We start from the raw sequence: 20,986 nt of genomic DNA, 5'->3' as shown, positions 1-20,986 counted from the left end.
CCCTTTAATGAGAGGAATTTGAAAAACTGGCCCTCAGTGACATTTAATTGAACACCCCTGGCCTAGGATCTGACCAAAGAGGAAAAAAAAATCGAAAATTGTAGATGTAGCAAAAATTGTTTTAAATCTTGGTAATGCTCCTCTCCGCAGTTGTCAGATATGTTATCCTTCATTTATCCTTCCAAATTATGATGCAGAATATATATTAATGTGTCATGCAATTTGCCTTCTGTGGGGGCAAGCAATCCATCCTTGGGGCCCTAGGCCATCTTAATCCAGCCCTGGTCAAGCTTTCTGAGTAAGTCTGTGTGTGTGTATCATGCAGTGGGTACCATAGTCAAGCAGGAGGATGGGGGAGAGGGCTGGCTACTCCCAGCCCTCTGCTGAAGTCCGTCATCCTCACAGCAACAGCAACCAGTGATGACAGTGAGCCCCTTTTTGGCAAGAGACAACGGGTCTCTGCCTCTCACCTGGTGGGCGAGTATGATGTGGAGGTCCAGAGAGAGGCATCACGCCTCTAGGCTACAGGCTGGCTAATGCACACTACTTGTCACCAGGGAAATGAACCAGCTCAGCTGGATGGGTGCCTGGTAAGTTTGGCACGGGTAAAGCACCACGACCATGCTGCTCAGGGTACCTCAGTCATGGAACAGGATGGGGGAGAGGGGGGCTGGTTGGTGGTTATTCACTGCTCAAGTCTGTGTCATAGCAGCCTGTATCATCCTCATAGCAGCAGCACTGGTGGTGGTGATGATGATGATGATGATGATGATGATGATGATGATGATGATGATGATGATGATGATGAGCCCCTTTCTGGCTAGAGACAGCAGGTCTCTCCGGTCTGGGTGAGTGTAGTGTGGTGTGGTGTGGGGGTCCATAGAGATGCATCACACCCCCAGGCTCCTGGCTGGGTAATGCACACGACACCATGAAAACAAACCAGCCCAAATCTGACCTGCTACTACTCAGAGGTCCAGTTACTCACACCACAGATGCACAGGCAGGCAGGGGGAGTAATGTTGTCGTGCAAATCTCTGTAATGCTCTCCCTCATACGCACGCACGCACGCACGTACGCACGCGCACACCAAGCATAGACAGCCAACGTAGGGTTTTCATTTTATGTATTTTTCTTATTTTCTTTTTTTCCCCCTCCTGCATGAGACCATAATGTGAGCCTCAACTCTTTCGAAACATAATGAATGCCATCTCACTCGGCAACAGACAGGCTGCTTCAGCAACAGCAGAAGAGAGATCTTTTTTTCCCCCTTCTCCTTCTTCTTCTCTGCCCCGACACAACAGGCTGCATGAAATTGGCCCCGGCTTACTCACAATCCTTCGCGGGCCCGCCTGCGGTAGCGAGGGGGGTCTGGTTTCAATGGCACGACGCTGTTCCGTCAAATCACCGGAGAGAATTGGCGGGATACTGAGATTGTTAAATGGTCACGGCACGTAAAAAGAAATGAGTATGAGAGAGAGAGAGAGAGAGAGAGAGAGAGAGAGAGAGAGAGAGAGAGAGAGAGAGAGAAAAAAAAAAGGGAGAGAGAAAGAGAGAGAGCAAGAAGGGCAAAAAACAAGAGGTGCGCGTGTGATGATATGGTGGCAGCACGTGGCCCAGCTTAGTGCATGTACAGTGGGGCTGATTAGGAGGTCCACACCGCGCGAGGCATGACAAAGCCAGATGAAAGCCCCTACAATGAGACATCAAACACTCCTCAAGCAAGCCACTCAAGCGCTACAGGTTACCTTAGGCAAGTATTGCCATGTTGAACAAAAGTAGAGAAAAGAGAAAAGAAATGCGCTGTTGACTGCCGTTTTCCTTTCAAGGTTACGCTACACATTTCTGCCATTCCATACTAATGAATATGAAAAAAGGAAGCACTATTCGGAAGCACTATTCGTGTCTACGCACATAAAATGGCTTGGCTTATTTTTACAGTGCGGTCACAAAAGACAGCGCGCTGGCCTTACACACAGAAGTCGTACTGGGATTGAGCAATTTAATTGCCTCATTCTGTCTACTCTCCAGTACCGGTACTTCATTGACACCCAACCCCACCTCCAGCACCCTATTCTTCTCGGGGGTCCAGTTGCAAAGCAGTTAGGGGAAACCCCAAAACTGTGTGGAAGTTAAAAAAAACAAGTGTACCTCTATTTTTTCAGTGATACTAGAACAGCCAAACCACACATAATCAAGCACACACTTGAAAAAAATGTCCTGACATGCATCACAGACACATAAAAAAGTGTGAAATCCCATTGGGAAACTCCAACTCCCATTGTCATTGTGACACAGCCCTCCACAGCACACAAATTGCATTTATGCCTCACCCGTGCAAGGGGGCAACCCTCAATGCCCCTCAGTGCCCCATGGGAGCAGTGCGGTGGGACGGCACCATGCTCAGGGTACCTCAGTCATGGAGGAGGATGGGGGAGAGCACTGGTTGATTACTTCCTCCACCAACCTGGCGGGTCGGGAGTAGAACCGACAACCTCTGGGATGCAAGTCTGACGCCCTAACCGCTCACCCATGACTGCCCCTAATAAAGTACATACACAAACACACACTTACTTTGAGAAGTATGTTCAGAATCTAGGCTGTCCTTTTTCAGGATCACAGTGATACTGATCGCTACACTGTACACTCAGTACTTTCAGTGTCAACATCTCAGTGAGGCATCTCCTCAAGACTTGTTTTTTTCCTCCACTAACAAAAAACCCCGACCCGGTCCCTTTATCTAAAGGAGAATCACTTCCCAGAGGTAATTTTTTATGCTCAATGTTCTCCACAGTACAGTACTGGCAAATGCTGCTGCGATATATATATTTATATATAAAAAAGAAGTGTCTCTGTGATGAGGCGCAGGATGGCGAATCATAGCTCAGGGGGACGCGATGTTGCAGCTACACCGTCGCCACCCGACACCACTACTACTGCTTCCTCTTTCCCTCACTCTCCCTCCCACATTCTTCCTCTATGACTCTTCTCTCACACGCACACACACACACACACAAACACACTCGGATTCTCTTCCTTGCACACTTTCTCTAAATGACTTCTATGGGTCTCTGTCTCTCTCTCTTGCTCGCTCGTTCTCCTTCTCTACCTCTCCCGGTCTCCCTCTAGTGTTCCATCTCTCTGAGGTTGCTACAGGCAGCCTAGCACAGCTGGTACCGTTGACCTTGAGTATAGAGCTGCTGCTGCTATTGCCGCTACCTGCCCAAGTGCTGAGACGCAGAGAAAACACACACACAGCAGAAAAAGAAACGTGGCAGAACAGAGGCCCGATCCAGACTCCCTGAGCAAGGCTTGGCACGCGCCAACCAGTCAGCCAGCCAGCCAGACGACGGGCACAGGAACCAAGTCCGACGCCTGGTTGGTTCAAAGTGGGAGTTGTCTTGCCCGCCTCTCTCTCTCAACTCTCTTTGCAGTAGTAACCAAGGGAGAGACTGGAGATGGTGCGTGACTCGCACAACAGCTATGCAAATGGGAAGGCTCTGCGAGGCGCCAACGCTTTGATCCAGGGGCCACACATGCAGGACGCGTTACTAAGCGCCGAGACTTCCTGACTGAAAGTCTGCGCGCAAGACTACTACGGGGAATCCCCAAACGCCCTGGTAGCACTGCCAGGGCAGAGACATGGTACACCCCAGGACGTGCCAATGCGATAACCCAGGACTGGCTGAGGTGCGTTGGGGGTTGGTTTAGAGTTGGGAGCAGAGTCGTGAAGGAATTAGCATGTTGGGGTCCAGGTCCTATGCTATGACTCAGGACCTACGGTTTCACGACAGTATCCCAGGACTGGTTGAGATGGGTTGGGGTTTTGGTCAGGCGTGGGGGTGGGGGGTACGGAACAGTTTCCGAAAGAGAGTTCTGAAGAAATTAGCATCTTGGGTCCGGGTCCTATTTTATATCTCAGGACCTTCAGTTTCACTACAGTATCCCAGGGCTGGTTGAGATGGGTTCGGGTTTCAGTCAAGCGTGGGAGTTAGGGGGTCCGGAGCAGAATCCGAAAGCGAGTCGTGAAGAAATTAGCATCTTGGGTCCGGGTCCGGGTCCTATTTTATATCTCAGGACCTACGTTTCACGACAGTATCCCAGGACTAGTTGGGGTGGGTTGGGGTTTTGGTCAGGCGTGGGGGTGGGGGGTGCGGAACAGATTCCGAAAGAGTGTTCTGAAGAAATTAGTATCTTGGGTCCGGGTCCTATGTTCAGGGTTCATACACTTTTTCATCAATTTTTTTCCATGACTTTTCCATGACTTTTCCAAAACCTTTTTCTGAATTTCCAGGACCGAAAAACCAATGACCAATCGCGCGGGTGGGGGTGGGGGTGGGGGCGTATTAGGCTATATTACAGGCTATATTACGTAGCCTATATTTATAAATATGTAATTAGTGTATATATTTATACTATAGACTATGGCATATTATATTATATATTACATAGCCTATATTACAAATATGTAAACAATAAACATATTCATACTATAGGTTATCTTTTACTACAAGCTATAAGCAACCATTATACTTCATGTTGTATTACATTAATTCTGCTATTATTCACCAATGTTGTATAATTCGCTTGTCTAATGTACAGTCAGAAATGAAAATGAATAGGCCTAGGCCAGCCTATAGCAAATTAGGTCGTGAAATCATCATGAAGACACATTTATATCAACATGCTCTCTATGGAGATGGATAAATGCTCATCCTGCCCAAGTAAGAAATCATAGGCCTGCCTAAGCACAACAGTCCAAAGCAGGGGTGTCAAACTCATTTTGGTCCGGGGGCCGCATACAACCCACGTGGACCTCAAGCGGGCCGCATTAGTAACATCATCGCGGAAAAAAAAAAAAAAAAAACGTAAAGCAGAGGATTAGTGTTCAGTACTATCACGTTTTAAGTGTGTTGAATATGTAGAAAGCAATGCAATACTGATAATCCTATGCAAAATTTCCTTGACTTCATTCATTCATTGGCAACCGTCAATTAATTAAATATGGGACAGTTCATTTTAGCCGGGGGTCTGGGGGTTTACCCCCAGAACATTTTGTATTTCTTATATGTAATTTCCTGCATTTTCATGCATTCTAACATCCCGTTTCCAGTTTGAGCTATTAGGAACCAATACAAATCCTATTATATTTATTATTTAATTACAACCAATACCAATACAATACAAATAAGAAGTATTAACATTTTATCTCTATATATGAGGTCTATATTATGAGCTTTATGAAATGCCTGTTACAGTACAAATTCACTATTTATAATAGAAGTGTGAGGTGCACTTTACTACATATATACAGTGTAACAGAGGGACCATTGGGTTAATGTCATGCAGGTTTCGATTTTGCCCCGAGGGCCGTAATTGCGCATTTCGGCTATTTCAGTTAAAAAAAAAAAACAAAAAAAAAAAACTTTTTTTTTTTTTTTTTTTTTTTTTTTCTCCGGGCCGGATGGAACCCTCCCGGCGGGCCGGATGCCGTATGTTTGACACCCCTGGTCCAAAGGCTCCTGTAAGAATGATGTTGTCATTTGTTGTGGTCGTTGCTGGAGCAAAAAAAAGAAAGAGAGAGAGACTGCACTGTTCGTGGCATAGTTCTAGTCTGACGCCCACTCAAGGAGATGCTAGGGTGAGTTTCATTTTGTGTTACAACGATCTGACCGATTTGAAAACAAAGCCACAGATGACTTTTTCAAACTCCAGTCACGCTGCCGTTTATACCGTATTTCAAAACAGGCGCGTCATGCAGACATTGGTAATCGTTTGGCTCGCGGTCAGCTGCACATAGACTACTGTACGGACTACTTCATGTAATCTTTCAGCACACTGGACAAGTTCACCCGCAGGCAGCAGGTGCATTGCTGATCAATATCAAAATCTCGGGGTTTACCGAAAGCATTAAGGTTCGCTTGGTGCCCTATCTGGCAAATTAAACCAAGACCAAACAGGTCTTAGGATTGTATTCCTTTTGGCATTAGCTACGTTTCAGTGGAACCGCTAAATATTTTAAAACGCGTATAACTGCTAACCTGTTAGTAGCTGAGGAGGTAACCGCCTGCTGTATCTTGCCCTTCAGGTGGCTAACAAGTGCCGCTGCTTCGCCCATATCGGACGGACACATCACAACTTTCGTCCTCTCCAGCCATTGTTGATCATCTTTTCATAAAGTTAAGCCGCGCATTGTTGAAGTAACACTTCGCGGCATGCTGTAATATCGTACAGAACCACATTTCTTTTCTAGGATTAGAGCTATGATCACCTCTCACCACCACGCACACACTACATCTAGCTCGCGCGTTACGAGGCGGGTTGCCAGGTGTGACTGATTTCTAGCGCCAAAAACGCTTGAAACCGGCCTGGAGCCATTACAACATGCGTTATCTGAAACCCACTCAATTTGGCAACACATGGTTAGGCAGACGCAGCCTGCACTAGACAACATTTCCACGAGAACTCGGACATTTAGATTTTATTACGCCGTGGCATCAACTTCATAAAGAGATAATTGATGAAACACTGGATGGATTTCCATGACTTTTCCAAAACTTTTGACCAAAAATACGTTTTCCATAACTTTTCCAGGCCTGGAAATTTGAATTTTCAAATTCCATAACTTTTCCAGGTTTTTCATGACCGTACGAACCCTGTATATTATATCTCAGGACCTACGGTCCTTCCACTACAGTATCTCAGGGCTGGTTGAGGTGGGTTTGGGTTTCGGTCAGGCGTGGGGGTGGGGGGTCCGGAACAGATTCCGAAGGAGAGTTCTGAAGAAATTAGCATCTTGGGTCAGGGTCCTATGATATAACCCCCCCGTCCTTACACTACAGTACCCCAGGGCTGGCTGAAGTGGTTTGGGGTTTGATTTGGGGTTGGAGTGTGAAACGGATTCCGGAAGAGACTAAAGGAATTTGCATCCTGTGTCTGTGTTGTCCTATCGAATAACATTCCCACAACCACTTAACGGACGCCGGGAGCTGCCCCACATGCATCAGAGGAACATGTTCCGTGCGCCACTTCCACCCCCTTTTTTAATGACTAGCATAGCAAACGATCTCTTGATTCTCCTCTCCATTATTCATCAAGCCTCTCCCTCGCTCTCACAACTCACGCTGCACGGAGAAGGGGTCAAAGCCCAGCGATTAAGTCCTCGTGTCATGCAACAACAACCCTGCTCTCTCTCTCTCTCTCTCTCTCTGTCTGTCTCGGGTTGGGCTGGGCTGGGCTGGGCTGCCTGACTTGGGCGTGCTGGCTCTTGCGCCGCTTCTGACACCTTGCAGACAAGGGCCCTCACATGATGTATGAAAATAACCCCTGCGAAGGAGAGGGGAGGCGAGGAGGGGAGAGGAGGGGAGCGGAGGGAGCCATCCAAGAGGCACATCAAATATTAACTCGAGAATTGTAAACAGAACTCTCTGGCGGCCAATATCAAAGGCTTTGCCTACATGCAGCACACTCCAGTCCACACTGCTCATTCTCTCTCTCTCCACACACACACACACACACACACACACGTACACACACACACACACACCCACACACCCCTCCATTTATTAAAATGAAAAGCAATGAAAGGTGTGTGTGTGTGTGTGTGTGTGTGTGTGTGTGTGTGTGTGTGTGTGTGTGTGTGTGTGTGTGTGTGTGTGTGTGTATCCATCTGTCTGTGTCTAGAGTGTTTTTTAAGTCCCATGTGCTGGTGTAGATTTCTGTCTGCATTATCTAAAGCTGTGTGAAGAGGCTCCCTGGGCACTTAGCATGTTGTAGCGCAGGGCTTGCAGTCTGTGTGTGTGTGTGTGTGTGTGTGTGTGTGTGTGTGTGTGTGTGTGTGTGTGTGTGTGTGTGTGTGTGTGTGTGTGTGTGTGTGTGTGTGTGTGTGTGTGTGCGTGTACTTTTATGCACGTATGCATTTTTTGAGTACACTTTTCAATTATCCTAAAAGAAAGATTAAGGTGCCCAATTGCATATACAGTCACCACACACACACTTACTATTTGCATGCTGTGCAGATATTCACTTCACTGTCCACCAGTACAAGAAGGAACAGGAAATTGCCGGGTGGAAGCCACCACCAGGGGCTAGGCCAGGGACACGTCAGGTCACACACAATTGCACACAGGTGACTTCAGGGGATAGATTTTTCCTAGCGCAGCCACATTAGGCCACTTGCCACATTGGCTGTATGTCAAAGTCAAGGATCCTGGCCTTCCTAGGATGTGAAATACCCAGTGATTGGATACTTTTTGGTGAATTCCGCAGAGTATTCAATCACTGGGCGTTATATATTTTATTTATCTCTTTGTGTAGCCTACATGTGTTTTTTTTAGACTCCATGTTTATGTGTCATGTGTCTTGTGGTTCTGATGTAAGGACAGCCATCTTCTCTTTTAAACTGCAAAGCCAGCTAACATTCGGGTACCAATAAAGTTGAACTGAACTGAACTGAACTGTTAAGGCCAGGATCCTTGACTTTGAGATACAGCCATTGACAACACACCCACACCCACACTCATCAGGGGGGTTGTTCCAAGAACCTGGCTCAGTAGTAAACCAGGTTAAATTAACCCTGATGCTGCGGGAAATCATCTAATAGAAGAGCCTGCCGTCCTCATTTTCTAAACCAAATTACACCTGTGGACTATCTATTAGCAGGTTTACCACTTCCTGTAAGTCAGTGTTTCCCAACCAGGGGTATGTGTACCACTAGGGGTACGCGAGCACACTGTAGGGGGTACTTGGAAAATTGTTAATGTTATAACAAATATATAGAGCAGTCACACCAGGTCAGAGAAAGCGATACAGAACATGAATTAGGGGGTAGTCATGGCACAACTAAGAGGTTTAGGGGGTACGCGAGACAAAAAAGGTTGGGAAACACTGCTGTAAGTCAACCTTGCCAGGTTTATCACTTAACCGTGTTCTTGGAATTAGTCTATTAGTATATTTTATTTTACAATATTAAGGGGGCCTTGGCAGGCTTATGATGAGCTCAAGTGGACTTTGGGAGGCTTATGAGGTCAAGCCGGAGTGTATTCAAAAAAGGTTGAGAACCACTGATCTACTGCAAGTAGCGCGTGTGTGTGGAAGATGTGTGTTTGTGTGTGTGTCTAGAGTGTGTGCACGTATGTGCATATGCATACGCGTGAGGGTGTCTAGACCCAAGAGTGTGTGTGGACGTATGTGCATGTGTACTATGAACGTGTGTGTGTGTCTACAGTGTGTGTGCACGTAGGTGCATGTGTGTGCACGTAGATGCATGTGTGTGTGTGTGTGTGTGTGTTTGTGTGTGTGTGTGTGTGTGCATGTGTGTGCATGTGTGTGCGTGTGTGTGTGTGTGTCGGGCGTGAAGAGGTTTTCCACTCACCGTAGTGTGCTTGAAAGGCCTGGGGCTTGACCACCTGACTGCAGTGGCTGCACATCACCAGGTAGAAGTCGTCCTGGGCCGGGCACTGGCCGAAGATGGCCATGTCTAACACCACAAGGGCACAACACACAACAAACAAACAGAAAACAACAACAACATTAGACTAACAGATTTATTCATGTGTTTTTTGTAATACTAGTAAGTAAATATCTTTCATACCGTCCCTTACACTTGCGATGGTGTGCAGTATAATTACTGCTACTACTTTGAACCATTGGTTACATGCGATTCACCTGTTCAAACTGAGGAGTGCAAAAGCGTCCTATGGTATGGTGAACTTTCTTTTTTAATACAGTACTAAACACACAAGTGGTGAAGATTACATTACATTTCACTTTCCCGCGTTATGTTAATTCCATACAGTATGAAGCATTATGTAAGGGTTAACGTTCGGCGAGAAGGTCGCTACCGTGGAATAGCAGCACGACAGAGAGAATCTTTAGACCCCGACGCGGAGCGGAGGGGTCTTGTTCTCTCTGAAGTGCTGCTATTCCACAAAGCGACCGACTCGCCGAAAGTTAACCCGCTTATTATATGGATATACTTAAATGATTCACACATGGCGGGGACATTTCTTTAGGCCTATTTAATGTTAAGATTGTTGCTGCGCAAAACAAAACAGTGCCGTTGTGAAACACCGCTAGGCAACAGCTAGGTAGCCAGGACAACAGGTGTTGTCCATCACAGCAGCTGATTAGAGTCTTGTTGAAAAGTCGCTTTAGCAGTGAAAAGTCTTGTTGCCATTGACAGCGGTCTGTTATAGACCAACCCGTCCGTTATCGAAAAATAACAGACGTGCGAACGTTGGGGAGCCCCGTTGAAATGAATGGAGCATTCGACCGATGACGTCACAACCATATAATAAGTATTGGTTAGCAATATGTAATATGTACAGTGAAAGTACATACTATTACACCATTATACATGTGGATACTGGGCCGCTGACAGCTTTTACTGGGCCCAGGACAAAGTCATCTGAAAAGGCCCCCTACCCAATACCTACAATGTAATGGTGACCCAATTCTGGGCCCCCTGGGGCCGGGACAACATACCCCTTTGTGCCCCCCCTGTCGGCTGGCCTGTGTGGATATACTCAAAAAGACAGCGTAAAAAAAAAGTGTCAGCCATTAGTATGCTGGTGATTTCAGATGTGCACTTCTCGTTATGCAAATGTGACACGGAGCGAGGATGAGCCACAGGTGAGGTAAAGTGGTAGCACTGAGTGGTGGTCTGACAAGTCATTAGTACGTCCGCTAGAGGGGCCAATGACGACGATGGGGCCAGCACTGGCCCGGCACTGGGCCGGCGTGGACTCCTGAGCTGAGCGGAGCTGAACTGAGCCAGGGAGATCAGAGGCCAGAGGGGCCAGAGGGGAGATGGAGATGGAGGGGGGGGGGGCTGATTGGCAGAGCTTAACCAGCGACTGCAAGTACACCAGTACATGGGGGCCTCCAGACACAGATAGCTTCTATGCGGACGAGAATAATTCATAAATCAATGCTGGTATTACAGACGCGGGGGTTGGGGGCTGGTGCATGTGTGTGTGTGTGGTGGTGGCGGGGTGTGGGTGGGTGCAGTGACCTGAGTGAACTCCTGCCTGAAGACAAACACTGTTGCAGCATTCAACTACGGTGTTGCACGATTTAGTGTGTACAAGCGCTGTGCTGAACTGTGTGTCGTGTGTGTGTGTGTGTCGTGTGTCGTGTGTGTGTGTGTCGTGTGTGTGTGTGTGTCTGTATGTGGGGGAGTGTGTGCGTGCGTCAGGCGAGCGACTAGACACTCGAGGCTTCCGTCTGGTTTAGCCAAGGACGTGGTACGGGCAACGAGGGGACACTTGCTTTATTTATTGCATTTATTTGTTTACGAATTTCGAGTGGAAATGATTGAGCACCACGTGCAAGCCGGCAGACAGCAGACGGCACACATGAGGGAGCCTTTTTGCAGATTACGGCACGGTGCCTCAATTCTTTGTTTTCTTTTCAGAAGGACAGACAGGAAACGAGTGCAGTGATAAGCGGCAAAGAGGAGAGTCGGCAGCCGCGGCAGAATTCCAAAGGTTGCCGGAGGAGCGCGCCCGCTACGCTACAAACGAGAGTGGACTCGGTTGACACAGATGAAGAACCAGACCAAGAACGAGGGATAGAGAGAGGGAGAATGGGATGGAGAGATAAAGGAGGATGCAGAGGGAGAGTGCGAGAGAGGAGCGATGCAGTGTAGGGAGGTTGGGAGAGGAGAGATGGACTCAGTTGACACAGAACAAGAGCAAGAACGAGGGATAGAGAGCGAGGGAGGAAAAGATGGAGAGAGGGATAAAGGAGGATGCAGACGGAGAGTGCAAAGGAGGTATATTCTAGGGACGTACGATACCACTTTTTTCAAAAACCCATACATACATTAATACATTAATATCTGTACTTGCCGATACTGAGTACCAATACCAATACTTTTACCCCCCCCCCAACATATGATGAAAATAAATGCATAGCCTTGTTTTTTCCACCTGTGATATTTTGTTTTATTGTCCACGTACATTTACATGTTAGTGAATGCATGAGGCTGAGCTTGTTTCCCATGCTGCCTTCATGTCAACGCAACGTGTCAAGATGTTGCGTTATTTTGTGTAATAGCAGTATCTGTGACTTAGTCAACGAGCAAGCATTGTGCCGATACCGATACCAGTATCGGTATCAGTGCATCGCTAAAATAACGTAAATAAAAAGATCGAGGGACAGCGAAAAGGGGCAAAGGGATGAGGAAGGGAGTGAGGGAGAAAAGAGGGAGCAAGGAGAGTGGGAAGGTTGGGAGGAAAGAGGAGGTGAGGGAGGTGGAGGTTGGTTGGAGGAGAGGAGATATGGGCAAGGAAGGAGGAACTACAAAGGTGAGCATCTGAGGAGCATAATTTGAGAGTTTTGGCAAACGAAACTGCACTTTCAATTGTACATTAGGAATGTGCTCTCCATGAGTTATAGACCAAAACAAAAAAAAGTGCATGCTCCAAAAAATTCTGGAAGCTTTTTTGTCAGGGAGTACATACAGTATAAGAGAAATGAGAGAGTAAGTACAAGAGAAGTGAGCAAGAAAAAATAAATTTTGGCAAAGGACGCACTCAACTTCTTGGAAAAACGAAAGTCTTTGGGTGCGCGATAAAATGTATCAACTTAAAGAATTTTTATTCCTCAAGAAAAAAGAAGAGCACAATCTTCCTTATCTGTCGTGACAACCAACAGTGTCTTGGGGGTGGCATATTTTCAAGAGCCTTCTGCCTGATTAGGTTAGAATAAAATATCATCAGCAGATCTGCACAATAAATAACTATACAGTGCAATTACTCACACACTGTTTAATATACCACCAACCACATGCACATATCGCTACATGAAAAAAAAACATAGTTGAGTGTTGCATGCAGCATTACATAGCATAGTCAGAGATTCTTTAAGTATATAGAGATATGCCAACATAATAGGTTTCTATGGGCACCTAACGTGCCCAGGTTCCGGTGCCTAAAGGAGCGTGTCATAATGCTCCTAGAATTAATAGAACAGTCCTTAGGTCTGCCTAAAGGGGATCCCCCCCCCCTCCCCCTTTCAATAATAGAACCCGGAAACAATGGGCCAGCGGAACCTCTCTCTCTCTACTCTCTCTGGCATAGTGTTTCACAACAGGGGTGCCGGGGCACCTTGGGGGGAAACGTGGATGATAAAAAAAATTATGTAATATAATACATATTTGTCTAAATTGATAAGTTAATGTTAGTCAGTGGAATCTTTCATCGGCATTTTCGCACAATAAAGTAAATATAGGTCGCCCCAGTCAGCTGCAACTTTGAACGTAGGTCGTGTGACATCTCCAAATGTGCTACTTTTCTAAGCTTGTGTGGTATCGGATACGATGCCTTGTTACGGCTTGTTGGTTTGGGGTGCCTTGAGATGTTTTAATGAATTGAAAGGGTGCCTCGCCTAAAAAAAGGTTGAGAAACACTGACCTAGCAGACCTGTGGTTATAGAGGGCCATCTTCTATAAAACTGAAGGTAAACCCCAGTGTGTGGTCTGTGGTGTCTAGTAATAGCAAGGACATGCAACACAGAATCAACATCTAACGACAGCAAAAGATTCAAGCTACATGATGAGTTATTCATCTGATGAGGCACTGCGGATAATAACAACTACATAGAAGCAGAATCTTACGACACAAGATAAAATAAAGATGTGATGTGATCATGTGGTGAGACACCGCTAAACGACAAGGCCAATACTAACGACTACATAGGACCAGAATCTTATAGCAACATAAATAAGATGCATTAAGCTCAGCTGCGGAGGGTTTTTAGTCCAGCGTTAGCCCGCATCGAAGAAGGCACTGCTAATTGCTCGGACTAATTAAGAGGCGCGGGCAGGGCTGACTAAGTGGGTGGGTGGATGGTGGTGCTACTGCTGCTGCTGCTGCTGCTGGAGGAGGAGGGTTCATTTGCAGGGCCGGCCGGCTGACTGGCAAAGCAATCGGACCCCCGAGGACCCTCCAGAAGACGGAACCTATACCCGACACCATTAAGCCGTTCCTAACACGAACGAGTCCACTCCACTCCTCTCCACTCCGCTCCGCTCCACTCCACTCCACTCCACTCCGCTGGCTTCGCTGCGTTAATCATCGTCGGAGCAGGTGGATTAGCCTTCCTCCGTCGAAAATGACCCGCACTCAAACACAAGCTAATTGTCCAGCGCTGGCGCCAACTCCATAAAACCTGCATGTCAAATGCCACCTTGGCTCCTCGAGCAAGATTCCTGAGCAGTAAATGACAAGGTGGAGCTTTCTTTTGCTTGGGCTCTCGGAACAAGGATATGATCATTTGTCCCCCGATCCTTAATGACTATAGAACGGCAATTACCATTTACTTGTATACACAAATTTAAAAAAAGGTTTAAAACTGCAGCGTGCTCCAACTCCTTTTTCTTTAAAAAAAAAAAAAAAGATTTATTTTTGGTCTTTTTCAACTGTAAAAAGGACAGTGTGAGAGGTGGACAGGAAGCGAATTGGGAGAGAGATGGGGAGGGGTCGGCAAAGTACCCGGGCCGGGAATCGAACCCGGGTGAGCCGCATGGCAGGCAAGTGCCCTACCGTTTGGCCACGGCAGGGCCTCCTTTTTCCATTGACAACGTCCTACCGTGAGGCACCCGCCAGCTGGATGATGCACAGAGTGGCTTCCTAACGACAGATTACTGCACTTGACAACCAATGTGCTTGATTATTAATTTTCTTGGGTAACATATTTAACAAGTAGGGCCTACATTGTAAAATACACCTGCTGCCCAGAGTAAAGACAAAGATGTAGTTGAACACAAGTGCTGTTGGCAAAGACTATCATAGTGTGTGTGCGGTTTTCATTGGGGAGAAAAAAACCCTAGAAAACCAAATTATATGATTGGTGAAATGCAGGATTAATGGACTAATAATAACACAAGCATGTTGTTGTATTGGACTTCATTTGCACAACTCCAAGCCCTGTTAGTGTGTTGTGCCAGTTACGCACACTTCAGCGAACAAAGCCAGCTGTTCTTCGCATAAACCAGGGCCATTTTACTTTAAATCTTGCGGATAGAGGGAGCAAAAAAAAAGTGTGAGGAAGACAGGGGTGAGAGAGTGTAGAAATAAATAAAAGCGTGAGCGAGAAGGAGAGGGATAGAGAGAGAGAGAGGGATAGAGAGAGAGAGAGAGTGGAGGAGAGAGAGCGAGAGAGAGCGAGAGAGAGAGCGAGAAAGAAAGCAAGCAAGCTTCTGTGCATGAGAGAAAATCCAGATAATTTTTTCCTCGTCCCCTTCTTTGTCAGTGATGAACGATCTGGGCAGAGCAGCAGAGCAGCAGGGCAGCAGGCAGCAGCGCGGCCGGCACAGACAGTCCAGCCCTAGCCCCAGCCCCAGCGTGATGTGCCGTAGCGCAACACAACGCAACGCAGCGTAGCGTAGCGAGGCCACAAAGACAGCCCGTACTACCCCGCTCACCGCTCCACCCTGCTCCCCATTCCCTCTCCCTCTCACACACACACACACACACACACACACACAGTCAGTCGGTACCACTCCATCTACACTTATGTCTGAACCACCACCCACCCACCACCTGCCCGCCTGTCAGAGAGACCAGTGGCATCCAGCTAGTGGAGGGGGGATAATCAATGAGATCACACCTAACACTCAGCAGGCTACTGTAGCTCGCTCACCGATGAGCCGGGCCTTTACCGTTTCCACGGATGACTGTGTTTGGTGGGGGAGTGTTGGCTATAGTGTGGGGAATGTCTGTGTACACGTGTGTGTGCGCACGTGTGTGTGTGTGTGTGTGCATGTGTGTGTGTGTGTGTTTGTTTGTTTGTTTGTGTTTGCGTGTGTGTGTGTGTGTGTGTGTGTGTGTGTGTGTGTGTGTGTGTGTGTGTGTGTGTGTGTGTGTGTGTGTGTGTGTGTGTGTGTGTGTGTGAAAAGTGAAAGCCCATTGGGAAACTCCAACTCCCATTGTCATTGTGACACAGCACTCCACAGCACACAAGTGAACACTGCACACTGCACACAACGAAATTGCATTTTATGCCTCACCCGTGCAAGGGGGCAGCCCTCAGTGGCGCCCCATGGGGAGCAGTGCGGTGGGACGGTACCATGCTCAGGGTACCTCAGTCATGGAGGATGATGGGGGAGAGCACTGGTTGATTACTCCCCCCACCAACCTGGCGGGTCGGGAGTCGAACCGGCAACCTCTGGGATGCAAGTCTGATGCCCTAACCGCTCACCCATGACTGCCCATGTGTGTGTGTGTGTGTTATCACTGTGTCTTGAAGTGCCGTCGGTGTGCTCACATCTCCATTTGTGTGTGTGGGAGTGGGAAAACGTCTGTTTGAACAAGAGAGGAGGATGGTGTGAACGAGAGAAAAAAAAATACGGAGGAAGAGGGGGGGGTCAACGATGAAAAAAAAGGAGTGAGTCACAACAGAGGTGTAGTCATCCGTGGAGGGTCAATGAGAATGCTCCCACTTCAGCAGGATCTGACTGAACAACTAACACTGACGAGACAGAGAGAGAGGGAGACAGAGAGAGAGAGAGAGAGAGAGAGAGAGAGAGACAGAGAGAGAGAGGGAGGCAGAGGATTCCCAGGACTGGAGGGCATAATCACTGTTCCACCTCCTCCCCAGAGCTAACCTGAGTCCGCCAAGGGGGGAGTGAAAGTGATTTTCAGGAGATTCCCATTTTCCCACTTGCAGGCATGCCAAATCACCTGAGGAAAAATTTCAACAGGAAACACGGAAAAGGGAGAAAAAAAACGATAAGGGAAAACAACTTATGCAACACTTAAGAAATCCCTGATTCAACACAAGAATCACGGATGAAATTTTAGCAAGATGCTAATCCACTAGACTAGAGGCATTTAAAAAAAAAAGGTTTCATCGTGTTCCTCTTTCACAGCTCTCCGTTGTTACACCGCAGGATCGGGAGCTCTCTTGTTACCACCTCGCAAACCCCCAGGGTCGCGTTCAACATGTGCTCATCCAGCCGTGCCATCCTTCCCTTGCCTCCCTGCCCCACGACCTGCTCCGCTCCAGCCACTGACCAGCAGAAATCAAACGGCTTGGCCAGAGATTCTTTAAGTATATAGAGATATGCCAACATAATAGGTTGCTATGGGCACCTAACATGACCAGGTTCCGGTCTGCCTAAAGGGGTGTGTCATAATACTCCTACAATGAATAGAACAGTCCTTAGGTCTGCCTAGGTCTGCCTAAAGGGGGATTTCCCCCCCAATAATAGAACCCGGAGACAATGGGCCAATGGAACCTCTCTCTCTCTACTCTCTCTGGCTTGGCCCTGTAAATATTGGGGTCAGCCCTGACATAGTGGTTAGGGAGGTGGTCTTAAGAGCAGAGGGTTGCCAGTTTCAATCCCATCTCCTTACACCTTCATCCTGAATGGCTGAAGTGCCCTTAAGCAAGGCACCTAACCCCACGCTGCTCTATGGACTTTAACCAATGCCCTGTAAATAACTTAGTCGCATTGGATAAAGGCGTTAGCTAAGTGTAACACAGTTACAGTGAAAACATAGCTGTGTTCCTCTAACATGACTATTTTATGCGGTTAGGAAAGGAAGGCATGCTTTACAGAGAGATGGAGAAGGGACGACGACAAGGGAGCTGTGGTAGTGGGTGGGCTGGTCCCCCCCATCTCCAGGCAAGTCAAACTGTAGACCATAAACTCTACAGATTATGGATTACAGTTAATTGCGCATCACCAGAACCTGAGCATAGGCTGTGTGTGTGTGTGTGTGTGTGTGTGTGTGTGTGTGGTACTCGTCCATGCTAAATTCACTACCCAAGGCTAGACCCCACGACCTCCCAAATCACAGCAACACTTACACACAGATAAGATACCACTGGCCAAAAGGTTTCGGCCGGCCGTAATGTATGAGGCTTCAAGGAGGTTTACTAACACTCCACCGCAGAACTGTGCAAGTTGTCATGCATTACATGTGTATAGGACTTTTATTTCTTTCGAGTACTGCCTCTAAAAATGTGCACTCATTGCACAATCACAGCGTATAGTGTCGGGGGCACAAAACATTTAGCCCACACTCTGCATGGTGTACTATTCACTATATAGTGAGGGGGTGTTGACTCACTATAGCAGGGGTGGGGGGGAACCTGTGTCTCGAGGACCGTTTGCGGCCCTTGAGGCTGTTTTATCCGGCCCTCGATATTGTTTTAATGTTATGCAGCTTCACATGAAATATGACATATTTTGTAAAAGAATCTTAGAAAATACATTTGCAATACAATTACGTTATATTCAGGGGACCAAGAGAAGGTGGGGTCTGTTTTAAAGGTGGCTGCCTTCATTATAGGCCTAAAGTGCAGGGGGTTTTGTGTTCATAGTACGGCCCTCGGAGGACTTTTATGGCCCTCGGATGAGTTTTAAGTGGCCCCTCGAATGAAAAAGGTTCCCTACCCCTGCACTATATGGTGTATAAATGTTACTTACTACATACACATCCTTAGCATGTCTGTCATAGGATGCCTGTCTGGATTTCTCCCACAATGTCCACTTATTTACTGTGTAATATATCAAAACAATGCAACTCAGATCTCTCGAGGTGTACTTTTCACTGTATTGTTTACTAATAGTGAATGAGTGAAACATGGGCCTCAAAGGCAAATGACAGTTCTGCCACTGTGTCCCTTGGGTCTGGTCGCGAACCAGTTCGCAAAGTCCTGGTGCTGTACTGCCACGGGAAAAAGGAAGTAGCGGAGCCGACCAATCACAGCGCCTTTTGTCTGCGAAGTTCGCGTCCATCGCCTCATCAGGATTTTTTTTTTTAGGTACACGATCACACGCACAGCACCTCTGCGCAGGGGGCGTGGTCACGCACAGAGACAGATTTGACAGACGCAGAGGCTCTGCACAAAAAAAACATAAATTAGGCTTCAGTTTGTCTGCTTGCCTGTCTGCTTTCCCAACCGGCTGGCTGGTTAACCATCAAACCAAAACATCTAAAAGAGAATCAGAAAGAGAAAGAGAAAGGGGAAACAGCTTTGAGATGGCAGCTAAGCTTGTCTGTGTAACAGTACACCGGTATGAGTCTGTCGCGACACATTAAAGTGAAAGTGAAAGCCCATCGGGGAAACGGCAACTCCCATTGTCATTGTGACACAGCACTCCACAGCACACAAGTGCACACTGCACACCAAGAAATTGCATTAATGTCTCCCCCGTGCAAGGGGGCAGCCCCCATTGGCGCCCCAAGGGAGCAGTGCAGTGGGACGGTACCATGCTCGGGGTACCTCAGTCATGGAGGATGGGGAGAGAACTGGTTAATTACTCCCCCCACCAACCTGTGCTACAAGTATGATGCCCTAACCGCTTACCCATGACTGCCCTACTAGTAATTGGCCTCTTCATCATCTCCTTAGGGCCTGCCTCCTCACTCAATGTGGCCCTTAGATAAAACACAACTTCAACATTAAATAATGACAAGATTTTTTTAAACCACTTCTGCATTTATCTGTTGTAATTATACTACTGGCCGATAGAGAACACTCCTATTCCTTCCAATCAATATGGGCAGTCAGTGAGAAACCGACTGCACATTAAACTCTGCGAGTTGCATTCAGGTCCATGCATGGTCATGTGGCCCTCCGATGGTGGCGTTGAAAAAAATGTGGCCCTCCTTATCATGAAAGTTACCCATCCCTCCCTTAGGCCCTGGAGGAGTAATTGCCTCTGGTGCTGACCCTCGGAAAAAGACAAGAGACCAATCACCTTCAGAGGGCCAGAAGACACAGACAGACAGACAGACAGACAGACAGACAGACAGACAGACAGACAGACAGACAGACAGACAGATTGTACCTATATGAGCCGGACCTTAAACTTATCAGGCTAGTCCCTGGACAGTTACTTGGAAAGGCAGACAGAGACAAACAGACAGCCAGTGACGACACACCTGTCTCAGCGTCCTCAAACGCGGCCATTTTATGCAGATAAAGGGAACCAAACGCATGCATTACAAAGAGACAGAGGGATAAACAAAACAAAAACACAGGACAAAGGGAGCTGTGGTAGTGGGTGGGGTGGAGTTGGGACAAACCAGACAGGTTCCGCCTCGCCACAGACTCAAAGTCTCCGATCCAAAATGATTTGCTCCAAATTTTCGCAACATCGCCTGCCACGGCGCAGCGAGCTACTACCGCCACACACTGCCTCCATTGTTTTGCCAGTGCAAATGCATGGTTAGATAAGTGCCATGGCAAGGAACAGTATGTAAGCCCTTTTTCCCTACTTGCGAGACCAACAAGCCAGAGGCAGACAGCCTCTGAACTGGCGGCACTTAAGGCATTACAAGGTGACAGCGTGCACGGACATGAACAAAGCTCAATGACACAACCTCCCCTCTCTCCCGTAATATATATGAAGAATAATAACATAATGACCTGGTAATGACATAATGACAATCTGATTGATTACCTGGGCGCAGTCGCCAGCGGGGGTTTAAAAACTCTTATGTGATTCACCGTTTCAGACTGAAGGTTCCCACGTCAACTTGCCTAGAACTCTCAAAGACTTCCTTACGACTCGACGTCCGAATGATTGCGTTTTCAAGGGCTAATGTAGTGTAATGGCCGCATAGTGCAATGCCTGTGCAGTGCAGCGGTTGCCAAACTTTTTCCACAGGGACCCCCTTTTGAACCGAGGAATATTTTTGCGACCTCCCCGCCGCTTTAGAAGACACACACACACGCACGCACGCACACACACAAACACACGCGGACGTGCACACACACACACACACACACACACACACACACACACACACACACACACACACACACACACACACACACACACACACACACACACACACACACACACACGACAGATAGATAGAATAAGGCAGCAAGGGGATGTGTTCAGTGTCACATGCAATTTGAAAAGGTGGGTCTTGAGATGGCGTTTGAAGGAATGCAGAGAATCAGAGTTAGGGATGTTATGAAACCCCTTAAATTAAATAGCTCATGCAAACTTTAA

At 47.4% G+C, this 20,986-nt stretch overlaps 1 protein-coding gene across 3 annotated transcripts in view; it reads right to left on the bottom strand.

Moving 5' to 3' along the window:
- LOC134462070 (ataxin-7) overlaps positions 1–20,986 on the bottom strand; it is a 60,168-nt gene that overhangs the window by 27,010 nt on the left and 12,172 nt on the right. For all 3 annotated transcript variants that reach the window (XM_063214924.1, XM_063214926.1, XM_063214925.1), the window contains one exon: positions 9,374–9,478. In XM_063214924.1, the coding sequence (XP_063070994.1) occupies positions 9,374–9,478 (105 nt within the window). The remainder of the gene's footprint in view (positions 1–9,373; positions 9,479–20,986) is intronic.

The sequence above is a fragment of the Engraulis encrasicolus genome, chromosome 14, assembly GCF_034702125.1.
Source record: "Engraulis encrasicolus isolate BLACKSEA-1 chromosome 14, IST_EnEncr_1.0, whole genome shotgun sequence".
NCBI classification, from domain to species: domain Eukaryota; kingdom Metazoa; phylum Chordata; class Actinopteri; order Clupeiformes; family Engraulidae; genus Engraulis; species Engraulis encrasicolus.
This window is presented reverse-complemented; position numbering and strand designations above follow the sequence as displayed.